Source organism: Labeo rohita, chromosome 8 (assembly GCF_022985175.1).
Source record: "Labeo rohita strain BAU-BD-2019 chromosome 8, IGBB_LRoh.1.0, whole genome shotgun sequence".
NCBI lineage: Eukaryota > Metazoa > Chordata > Actinopteri > Cypriniformes > Cyprinidae > Labeo > Labeo rohita.
The window spans coordinates 16,243,103-16,255,670 of record NC_066876.1 but is presented as its reverse complement, the minus strand read 5'-3'; the positions used below and the strand labels follow the sequence as shown (position 1 = coordinate 16,255,670).

The window sequence follows — 12,568 nt, the reverse complement described above, 5'->3', positions numbered from 1 at the left end:
CTAGGTCCAAATTTTGTTTTGGAAGAATGTCATACAGTTTTGAAACAACATAAGTGCACTTATCTTTTTAAAGGGGTCATCGGATGCCCATTTTCCACAAATTAATATGATTCTTTAAGGTCTTATTTAAAAGTCTAGTGTAAAACAACACTCTTTTTGCCTTCTCAAAATCAGCTCTGTTCACAGCAACCTGTTTTGTTGCATGTTCCTTTAAATGCTAATGAGCTCTGCTCACCCCGCCCCTCTCTTCTGTGGGGTTACGAGCTGCAATGTTCATAATATAGATAGGTATATTGATTTTTTTTTTAACCAGTATTTGTATGTGCTATGTATTTCTACAGCATTACAGCTTAGTATTTTGCTAACAACTCTATTGAAATGAAACGCAAGTGCAAAGTGCTACTTGAAAGTTGCTAAAAGCTTTCTTTATCTGTTTGCCAATAAGTTCCCATGACATCTACACTGACATTCAAAAGTTTAGTATCAGTAAGACTAATCAGTAAGATGTTTTTTAAAGAAGTCTCTTATGCTCATCAAAGCTGTATTTATTTGATTACAAATACAGAAAAAAACAGTAATATTGCGAAATGTTATTACAATATAAAATAATGGCTTCTGTTTTAATATGCTTTAAAATATAATTAATTCCTGTGATGCAAAGCTGAATTTTCATCAGCCATTACTCCAGTCTTGAGTGTCACATGATCTTTCAGAAATCATACTAATATGCTGATTTATTATTAGAATTATCGTTGTGTTGCCAAATATTTTCTGGAACCTGTAGTACTATTTTCAGGATTCTTTCAAGAATAAAATGTTTAAAAGAACAGTATTTACTCAAAACAGAAATCTCTTCTAACAATGTAAGTCTTTGCTATCACTTTTCTATCGATTTAACACATCCTTGCTGAATAAAAGTATTAATTTCTTTCAAAAAAAAGAAAGAATAAAAATGTACTGACCCCAAACTTTTGAATAGTAGTGTATATTGTTAGAAAAGAATTTTATTTTAAATAAATGTTGTTCTTTTTACATTTTGATTCATCAAAGAATCCTGAAAAAAAAAAATATCACAGGTTCCAAAAAATATTAAGCAGCACAACGGTTTCCAGCACTGATAATAAATCAGCATATTAGAATGATTTCTGAAGGATCGTGTGACACTGACCAGAGTAATGATGCTAAAAATTCAGATTTTAATGTATGTAAAAAACCCAATAATTTACATCGTAATAATATTTCTTCTGTATTTTTGATCAAATAAAACACAGCCTTGATAAACATAAGAAACTTCTTTAAAAATTTGACTGATTCCAAACTTTTGAACGGCAGCGTAGGTTGCTGCCTTAGAAGACGCCATCCTATGTATGCAATAGGATGCGTGCTAGGTTTTGGAACAGAGCTCTAGTTGTCTAAAATCAGCTTAAATTTGCCTCCGAGAATCCTAATGTCTTGAACCACAGCTATTGCCATGGAGTCACACCCCAGCTAATGACCTGAAAGCTGCTTTGCTTTTCTCTACAAAAGGTACACGTCAGGGTTGGGATTTGATAGGCTGCTCTGAGCATATCCTTTCAGCATCAGCCCACAGCGAGCCATGTCAAGAGAGGTCATGAGATTCAGATTGTCCCAGCCTCAAACCCACCTCAAAATGCAGATATAGCGACTTATTATGCTCGCTCAAATGTTTGCCGTCTTAAAAATAGCACAATGAAAAAGAAAGCTCCGTTCCCATCTCATCCCTCCCTTTCGTATGTGCGTGCGTGATTGTTTATTGTGGGGTTCGACTATTTCCTGTCATTATTTATTTAGAGGAACATTCGAGAAAAACATATTTTTAAAGTCAAAGCAACGGCTTCAAACAGGGGAAAAAAACAAGGATTTTATCCAAAAGTAAAACTGTTCCAGTGCTGATTTTGGCAGCCACGTGTCATTAGATCCAATGGCGGCGTCAATGAAAATGGCACCGCAAGTCAGTCTAGTTGGCGATTGAGTGTAAATCAAGCGCAAAACTGAGACAAACTGCGCTGGAAGGGAGAGAGATGAATGTTTGAATGCATTTCTTTGAGACGTAGACTCAGGATGGATGAACGGAAAGGCATTTGTGGTCTTCTCTGGTTATTATAAAACGCACAACGTGAAAAAAGATCTTTCAATCTTCATTCATCAGAGGATTGCACATACACAGCCTCCACAGTATTCGCTGGGAACGTGATATCTTCACAAGCAAATCAAAACTGTAAAATGATTACTAAATCCTACATTAAATAGGAAAAAACACAGATTTATGGTTTCACATTAGTCATCGATTGTTTAAGAGCTCATGGCGGCCCAGTTTAGAAATGCTGGAGAGTTTAAATGGCTCCTGAAGCAGAAGGGAAGCTGTTTCATTCATGCCATGTGTCAGTCTGGGAGAGATATATGCATGTGCTCTATGTTCTATTGCTCAAGAGGAAATGGATTAAAAACGGTTTTACATTGTGGGTGACAGGCATGAGAGGTAGCACAAATACATCTTTTACATGTTGTGTAACAAGCCTGCTTTTATTCTTTTTGCATAATCACAGACTATTTAATCTGGTTTGAATAAGCAAACATCTCAAAATAGATCTTGGCTTTCTTCTTATTCTTACCTCTGGCATTTCAGGTGTATCTAACCAGTCTGAAAAGATGGTTTTAAGAGCGATGCCTCGTCTGAAAAAGAAAAGTGATACATTCAGTAATTATTGAAAGAGATCAAGGATTTTGGCGTTCCTTTCATGTGCTTTAAAATCAAGAAAATCCTTTAAATTATAAGCTGCCTTAACAAAAAGTCTATGTGCAATGTGCCCAAGTATCCGGGTTGGGCAAAGTTCAAAATTTAGAAATTGGCACCCTTTCACCTCATGAGTTGGCTACTTGAATTAAACTGGCCTTGTGCCACAGGATGTTAAACTGGAATGACAGGAAAAAGAATTAATGAATTGTAGTTTAAATTTGAAAATAGAGTCACCATTCCCCAGTGAAAAATAAATATACTGAAATGTATACTACAAATACATTTACATATTATGTACTTAATAAAATATGTACTGCAATTGTGCTTGCAGTACTATACTAAACGGGTATATTTAAAGGTTGCTAAATTAGAACAACTAATTTTGTACTTAATGCACTTTAATTGCGCAAAAGTCCAACTTAAGACATACTGAAGTATATTTGACTGTGCTAAAGTGGAACTATTCCACTTCAAATATTCACCATTAAAAGACCAATATAATTTAAAGATCATAACATATTTTAGCCTTAATCTTAATAAATGTGCATTGTGCATAAGTAGTACTCCAAATAAAGTGTAATTACTTTTTTTATATAATTTTTATATCAGTAAGTCTAAAGCGATATGCCAGTAAATATGTTAGTAGACTTGAACTATACTTAGTATAAAATAAATGCATTTTATTTTATTTTTTTTTACTAGTTTTACCTTATTCCTCTGAGAACAAATAGGAATAATTAGATATATTTACACAAACTATGTTCAACAGTATTATTCAAGTCATCAAAACACACCTTCATTTTTTCGTTTTGCCATACAATGCCAAAAAAAAAGAAATCCAGATGATTTTCTAAAAAGTATACACTACCAGTCAAAAGTTTTTGAACAGTAAGATTTTTAATGTTTTTAAAGAAGTCTCTTCTGCTCACCAAGCCTGCACTTATTCGAACCGAAGTACAGCAAAAACAGTAACATTTTGAAATATTGTTATTATTTAAAATAACCATTTTCTATTTTAATATATTTTATTCCTGTGATTTTAAAGCTGAATTTTTAGCATCTTTACTCCAGTCACATGATCCTTCAGAAATCATTCTAATATTCATTTTTTAAAAAAACATTATTATTATTATTATGTAACAGCTGAATAGAATTTTTCTGGTTTCTTTGATGAATAGAAAGTTCTGAAGAACAGCATTTATCTGAAATTGAAATCTTATGTAATATATAAATGTCTCTATCATCACTTTTGATCAATTTAAAGCATCCTTGCTAAATAAAAGTATTAATTTCTATCATTTCTTTCCCCCCCAAAACTATACTGACTCCAAGCTTTTGAATGGTGTAGTTTATAATGTTACAAAAGCTTTTTATTTCAGATAAATGTTGATCTTTGGATCTTTCTATTAATAAAAGAATTCTAAAAAAATGTTCTCAACTGTTTTGAATATTGATAATAAGAAAATGTGTTTCTTAAACTGCAAATTAGCAAGGATCTAAAGGATCATGTGACACTGAAGACTGGAGTAATGATGCTAAAATTTAGCTTTGATTACAGGAATTAATTACATTTTAAAATATATACAAAGAGAAAGGAGTTATTTTAAATAATAAAGTGTTCCTTTCCCCCCAGAATGGTCAAAAATTCCCAATGGTCAAAAATTCATGAAAAATAAGTAAAATATATAATAAATGACAGAACATCTTCTAAAGGTGTCACTGCACAGCGCTGGATGGAAAGCCCAGCGACTGGGTTGTTTTTAAATGTTTAACCCAACCTTCTGGGTGATTTTATTTAACTCAAATATTGTTTAAAAATTACTACTGTATATGGTTGGCTTAAATAGGTCGTAAATTAAAAATTAGACACATAATTACTAGAGGCATCAGCAACCATCAAAAGGTGAACATTTATTAACAAGCAATTAAAAAAAAAAAAAAGTTTATTATTTAATTATTATTTATTCGACTTAATAAATGTTCATTTATTGAACATATTACTAAATGTTAATTATTCTGGGTTCATTTTAAGCAAGAAATATAGTAATTTTTTAGTTAAATAAAAAATGTTTAACCCGACCGCTGGTTTAAAACAACACGCACTGGGTTGTTTTTAACTCAGCATATTTTAGAGTGTGCCATTATTTACTATTATTGAAGCTCCCTGAAACAGTTATATGAATTTCTTTTAATTTCACTCCAATTTAATTGACTTCTTCACATTAAAACTCCAAGTACAATCCCTGCTACCGCATTCGAAATTCAACTGGAACTGAATTGCGATTTTCAATTCAACTTTGAATGCTGCCTAACCCTTGTGACAATAGAGCACAGATTTGCTTTTCTTTTCTCCCCTCAAAGTATTTTTTTCTCTGGCTGTAATTGAAGTCATTCACCACTCACTCCAGATCAATCTTGTTAACGTGCAAGAGCGCAGACGCACGCATGCACACACACACACACGAACACAAAGCACATATAATCAACTAATGGACTGTCTCAGAGAGGAACAGTGTGTCTCCAACACTTGTGGCCCTTTGACACAACAGTTGAGCACATTTAGGTGATGACAAAGGAAAGGATGGAAATTTCCATCTCAGCATCGAAGAAGGAAAAGCCCTGAGTGTCAGAGCAAATCACTAAGCTCGCCAGACTGCGATTACTAAATAACAGCGCTGTCGTGCCACGGCGTGTTGTTGTGGAATAAAAGCAAGGCTCATTCTACGAGCAAATACTCAAATGCATGCTGAGATTGATTTAATGAAAGTTAAATGCTAATCAAAAGCTGTAAAGACTGCAAGAATGCAAAAACCGTTCTGTTATGATTAGTCACGCTCTTATATACAGTATGTCCTATTAACATCTTCTAACCTTAAAACAGAAGAACAGCTTTTGAATACATGCTGCATCAATGCTCCATTGATTACTCAATACTCCTTTAAAAATTCACAGTGGTAAACATAGTTTCTGCATAAAAACCTTAAATGCAAATTACTACAGTAAAATCATAATACATAAATATGTGATTTCAGTCTTTTTTACATGTGCAATGTCTCAAGTCTCCTCCATGAAGGTGTTATGGGAGGTTTCCAGCATGTTGCTGTTTGTCTTTGGTTGCTAGGGTGTTTTGGGTGGTTACTATGTGGTTGTTTACTGGCCTGAGCCCACCCCCAAGCTTATACTATATTCGGGCCTGTAAAGTACACACAAGTTACTCTTTAATGTAAGGTTATGGGACGTCATTGTCTGTCTTTTAGTCCAGCAAGAGAAAACTTTGTTCATTTGCAAAGAAAATAAACAGAACTAAAAAGGAAGCTAAGCAAAGCACAGATATCCAAACTAAACCAGATACACATTAACTGAAGCTGCCATGGACTTCCTTAACTGGGAGGTGGTGTAGGAAGAACGGTTTGCCATGGAAGCATTGATTTTGTCTTTGATGTGACACAAGGAGGCCCATCTGTGATTGTTTCACCACATCAATCTGTTGCTCCAGCGTTTTGCCGCCATGAATGTTTACACTTCTGAGAAGCAGACACAAATATTGAACGCCCTTACCTTTCAGTTTAATGTAATTCAATCAATCATCAGCCAGTGGCTAGGCCTTAATGAGCAAATGGAGACTACACGAAAGCGAAAGAGTGATGGACAAAACAGGAGAGGAGAGACTAAAAAAAGAAAAAAAAAATGAAAATCGTAGGTAGTAGAGAGAATGAATTAAGAGAATGAAGAGAGCTGAATGTTTTTCAGTGTGCCGTGAAACCAATGTTTTTTCTTGAAATTTCACAACTGTCGATACAACAACAACAACAACAACAACAACAAAAATTAAATGCTAAACAAAGCCTTTTATTAAAGTTTAAGTTAAGTTAAATAGTAAAAATAATAATGTTAATATAAATAATAACTAATAATAACGTTACTTCATGTTTATCAACTGATAAATTTAGTTTGAAGCAATGAGTCATTAATTTACATTTGTAACGTACAGTTGCATTCAAAATTATTCAACCCCCCCAAAGACTGCAGTACTTGACAAATACAAACTTTTCTGAAGATCCAGGACTTTATAAAAATAGCATCTCAACAGTTTACTGACATATTACAAGTGATAATGTCAATATCTAATGTAATGTTTTTGAGTTATAGGATTTTTTTTTACAGCTATGTCATAATTATTCAACCCCTATTCAACACTGCTGCTTTTAAGTCACTTATTTTTATGGTAGGGAACAACATTGTCTTAAAACACAATTAAGCCTTTAGAAACTCTATTAAAAACAGAATTAGCTTGGGCTGTTACACATACATACATTTAGCCCATGCTAATGTGATGAAGTTGAGTAGCAAATATGGTAAAGTCAACAGAGCTCTATAGAGAGGCTATAGAGAAGTAATAATTTTACTACTTAAGAAAGTCTAAGGCTATACGAAGACTTTCAAGACATTAATATTTCCTAGAGACACAGCTGGCAGCCTTATTCCTTAGTTTAAAATGTGTTCTACCAGAAAACCTTTGAGAGTGTTGGACGAAAAAAGCACAAGATCATAAAATGTTTGATCAGAGCAACTGAGAAAAACCTGCAATGTACAGCCAAAGACTTGCAAGATGACCTGACAACAGGAGGAGCAACATTTCAATGCAGAGTATAAGATGAACACATCGAACATAGAGGTGGGCCAGTCCTGTTACGGGGTTGTTTTACTGTAGCAGGAAGTGGAAATCATGACCGTTTGAAGGATTTCATAGATTCTTTGAAGTATCACACCATTTTGGCAAGGATTGTGATGCTTTTGGTGCAAAGAGTGAACAATCATACCAAAGTATACAACTAAATCTACTTATGCTTGGTTCAGGGATCAGTCATAGGATGTTCTTGAGTGGCCTGTTCAGTCCCCAGATTTAATTCTTATTGAAAATATTTGGTTGAATTTGAAAAAGCAGTGGCAATGTGAAAACCAAAGATTATCGGTGATCTAAAAGCTTTTTCAGGTGAGAATGGGGTCTAGATTGCAGTAGAGAGGTGACAGAAGCTTCTAAGTACTTCTAAGCAGCGTTTATTGGAGGTTATACACAACAAAAGATTCTGCACCAAATTTGACTTTTGGGGGTTGAATAATTTTGAACATGAACGTTTAGAGCCAATTAGATTTTTTTTTATTATTCGCCAACTTACGTTCTGAGAATTACTCAGATGTGTATTAATCAGCTTTTTCCAATAGTGTACTGATGCCTTCGTTGAATTGTTTTCATAAAATGTTGTTCTCTGCAGCAAAATGTCTTGCAGGTCAAGGGGGTTGAAAAATTTTGAATGCAACTGTAGCTATCATTCAGTGTAAACAGTCTGCAAAGCCGTCTATCAAAAAAGTGCATTGTACATAAAGATATTGTCTCTCGAAAGAGTCGCCTTAACGAGTCATCATATTTACGAATCTTCTGCCTGTTACCGATCTGCGCCACTGGGTAACATTAGCAAAATCCCTGCCTGCCCACAGGCACTAGCTAGTGTGCTTGTATCATGTTGATTGGATTCTGTGTTCTGCCCTGTGAAAGCAAGTTTGTTTTGTTTTCATTGCCAAAAATGATGAAGATTCAGTGGTTAAAATTCACACAGCAACACAACTCAAACCTTTTGTTGTGTGCTCGCCATTGTACCGAGGACTGCTTCTCTAATATTTGGCTTTTTATTTGGACTAGCAAGTGTCCCCCAACCACAAATTGTAAGTACGATTGATATGTTATGTGTCTAATGAGTGCTCAAAATATCAAGTTTTTTGTTCTAATATGTGATGAGCTTTAGGTTTCCAGGTAAACCACGATAATACTGTCTCACTGAAATAGTTCTGATAATTCACAGTGAACCCACTATTTCCTAAAAATGTGTTGATTAATGTCAATGCATAAGCCATTATTTTAAGAATGGATTGGAGCACTATATTTATTAACTTATTGTTTTATGTAAAGGTGCATCAGGGTTGCCAGGTTATCACAACAAAACTCGCCCAATTGATACTCAAAATTACTAAAAATTAAGGGGGGGTCCCCTGTTAAAAACCCTGCTCCGGGGTGTAAAATAAATGCTTTTTGCCAGGGGTCCCCTGGTAAATTCGCATCCCAGATGCTAAATATGACGTTGCTGGGGTCGCTTCAACCCACGGACATCAAAAACAACTGCACACTTGGCAACACAGATGGTAGCGCTTGCTAACTTGCTCAAGTACTCCTCTCTGTACCAATCACAACAGGCTTGGCCAGGTGACTAATAAGAGCAGAGTAGGCTTATGGAAGGGAGGGGTTTACAGACATTACGCTCACAGCTGATTCGAACGAACCGTTTTGAAATCACTGACAAATGACTACGTATAAATGTTTATTTTACATAGTTCTCCTTTAAAGAGCAGTGAGTGTTTTTGTTCGTTTTTTTGACTACATGAAATATAACTTTGACAATATTAATACCTTACCGAGATTTGCGTTTTATGTTTTCGCTAGCATTGCAGTTAATATGCTCAGTTCAAAATCATGCTGAAAAGCAGCTACAGGAACCAACAACAGTTTGGATACTGCACTTCTATCATTCACCATGAAAAAGACCCACATTAGGCCTACTCTAGGCTTCCCACTGGCCATAAAGCACAAAAATATTATGGAAGGCAAAGAAGCCTCTTTATATTTCTTCTACATAATAGATCTTTGGGCAGTTTTAATGACAACATTATGTCAACGCGTAAATGATGAGACAGTGAAAAAGGAAAATAAATATTTGATAAAACGATGGGTGAGTTTGGGCAAAAGCACCAGTGGAAAAACCATTTGAGGTGAAGCTAGAGAAGAAAAATTCCTGCTGCGTCTGGTTTAGCTAAATATCTCCAACTTTACAGTCAAAAGTTCCCCACACTAATAATAATGGCAAAGCAGCTGAGGAGTTCAACGAGCTACTAAAGAGCATGTGTTTTGGACGGCCAAAGTTGACACCATTCCATCATACCTGCTCATTGCTGGAAATGTGTCCAAGAGCATCTGCAGGAAATCCTACAAGAGAAGAATAAAGTTTGAATGGAAAGCAGTGTGTGAATATCAAAGCTTCAAACAAAGCCTACAGTGTTTGCTTTTGTGTATATAAAAGTGTTAGTATATATAATATAGGTGTGTGCATTGTGTATATTTATAATGTACATATAAATACACACACATGCATGTATATATTTAAGAAAAATATGTTATATATATTAAATATATTTATATATAATGTAAATTATATGAATATAAATATACAATACTTGTAAATATTTTCAAAATATATTCTGTATATGGGTGTCTTTATACATAATAAATATACACAGTACACACACAGTGGTATTATATATACAAACACTTTTATTTTGGATGAGATTAATCACGAATAATCATTGCTTAGCACTAGCATATTCTAGTGCTGTCAATCGATTAAAATTAACTAATTAGCACACATTTTTGTGTCCCACCTAAAAGTTTTAAATATAGCTTTATATTGCAATCATTTTACATTTAGTCTTCAAATTAATTTAGAAACAACATAAAGACAGTGTATTTTTAATATTTGTTAAACAAAATTATGAGTATCACTGATACCAATATTACTGATGTCTCTAGGAAATTGTTCTTTTTTTCCTAATATTTAACCATTGACTATAGCCATTCAACATAACAGTATAATTAAGAGCTATCAATTTTAACATTTATTACACCTTAAAAAATAACAACTTCTAATTTAAGTGAACTTAAAACAATCTTCACATAAACCCATTATTTACCTGTGGCCTTCAGCAAGTAGCATATATACAAAAACTGAATAGTTATCAAACACTAAGTACTAAATGAAATATAGATAAAACCTTAAAGCTACAAAAGTTATTGATTTCCTCTTTTTTCTTTGATTAACAGACAACAGACATTAACAGAAGCTCACTCTGAAAAGTCTCTATATGATGTGGTCGTAAAGATATTCTATGACTAAATAAACACAATTCTTGTCAAGAAAAAAGAGACAGAAACAGCATTTGTGAGTGGGGTGGCCAACCCTAGCCCAAATCCCTGCATTAACTGTTAGATATTTTTAACATTATTAAACTGGAAAAATTAAATCACCTGCGTTAACACGCTAATTTTGACAGCACTAATTTTGTCATATTTTTATTTTGGTCGCCTAACGTGATGAATATTCCACATAAATGTTGCCACATGGAGTTCTGGAGGTGGAAAAAAAAGATCTGATTTATTCCATGTATTATTTTGCAATTCTTAATGAAGTTTCCACTTAAAAGCTATTTTAAAAACTGTTTTCTATATTTACCAAAAGCAATTTTAACTCTCATTTGGTGCTAAGTCAGTGTTAATTTTGGACCCTGAATGCAACTGTGTGTCAAAAAATCTGTCTCAAACTGAGTTAAGTCTCACATCTTCAAGGGAATTTGTGCATTCTTTCACTGACACGATCTGATGGAACGACAGTGATTTTGAAACACTGGCCAAAATACACAGATGCCGTCCAACAGCAACATTTGCATTCTGGCTAAATGAGCAGACAGCTCTCATGCAGGACAAGCTCACCTGAGACAAAATGAGCTGCCCGTGGAATTTTCCCACAAACACTTTGAAGAAGTGCAGGAACTTCTCTTCGCCAACCTGATCAGCCAGAAACTTCAAGAGGAAGTAGCCCTGAGAGAAAAGAGAAAGAGCAAACCTACACAACCTGAATATTCCAGATGTCCCACAGGACTGTACGCTTTGAGCTTTCAGACGTACCTTCAGATAGTGCACCTGCATGAAGGGTTTTTCTGGGTTGAGGGCATGTTTCACTACCGATGCACCAGACTCGCTCACTTCCCCAGTGTTCTCTTTATTGGGCCTGTGTGCAAATACACAAACATATGCAAACACACAAACACCACATGAATCAGACTGTGGTCCGATAAGGCAAAGTGCTGCATCTACAGCGCTCTGCTTAGGAATACACTTACATCAGCATACATAAAGATCTCCTAATAGTTTACTAAGTGTAGAAACAATTGCATTCATGAAACCATTACATGCCTGATAGCTTCTGTGCACAGCACCATAGATTACAGTAATGCTCCTTTTTTATGGCCCTTCAGTGCATACAGTAAGTGCAGACTGACATTGGTGTATGATTAGGTGAGTTTCCATTACGGATTTGCGCAAAACTTCTGCGATACTTTAAAAAGGTTGATTAAAAAACTATTGCGAAATGACGGCATTTCCTTTAACCCAAGTATGCCACTAAAATGTGATAAGTCATGACGACCGATGTTGGTAGGTTTATGTATATCGCAGCTACTGCACTAGCCATTATTTTTAATCAAAAGACGCAGACATGTATCTTTAGCAAAGCAGCACGGAGAGCCACTTCTGAAAGTCCCGCAGCGCAGGCTGGTATAAACACAAGCATTGACTAGAGTGGCCGCGATCAGCTCAGGTGGCTGTGTTGGAGCTGTGATGTGCTGCAGAAGTGTGAAATAAGGGGTAAATAAGGGGTTATCCAAGCATTAATGGCCAGGAAAGGCCTTATACTTGTGGGCGGCCACATATGAGGTGCTTCCTGGATGTTATGGTACATTTAAGAATGATCATGTGACTTATGTACACCAAGTTAGTTGTAAATGTAAAAAAAAAAAAAACTGTTTCCATTGCAGTTCTGTGAAATGTTCCTTTTTCCAACTGCCTGAAAAACGACCTCATGCGAGTGTAAAAACTTTTTTGCGATATATGCGAGTTTTTGTAAAATCTAGGCGTTTCCATTGGCCGTATTC

At 34.9% G+C, this 12,568-nt stretch overlaps 1 protein-coding gene across 3 annotated transcripts in view; it reads right to left on the bottom strand.

Annotated features, from left to right (window-relative positions):
- Positions 1-12,568, bottom strand: part of aopep (aminopeptidase O (putative)) — a 105,996-nt gene that overhangs the window by 62,167 nt on the left and 31,261 nt on the right. For all 3 annotated transcript variants that reach the window (XM_051117185.1, XM_051117187.1, XM_051117186.1), the window contains exons 8-11: positions 11,544-11,646; positions 11,349-11,456; positions 9,748-9,791; positions 2,634-2,694 (exon numbers count right to left, since the gene is read on the bottom strand). In XM_051117185.1, coding sequence (XP_050973142.1) covers positions 2,634-2,694; positions 9,748-9,791; positions 11,349-11,456; positions 11,544-11,646 — 316 coding nt within the window. The remainder of the gene's footprint in view (positions 1-2,633; positions 2,695-9,747; positions 9,792-11,348; positions 11,457-11,543; positions 11,647-12,568) is intronic.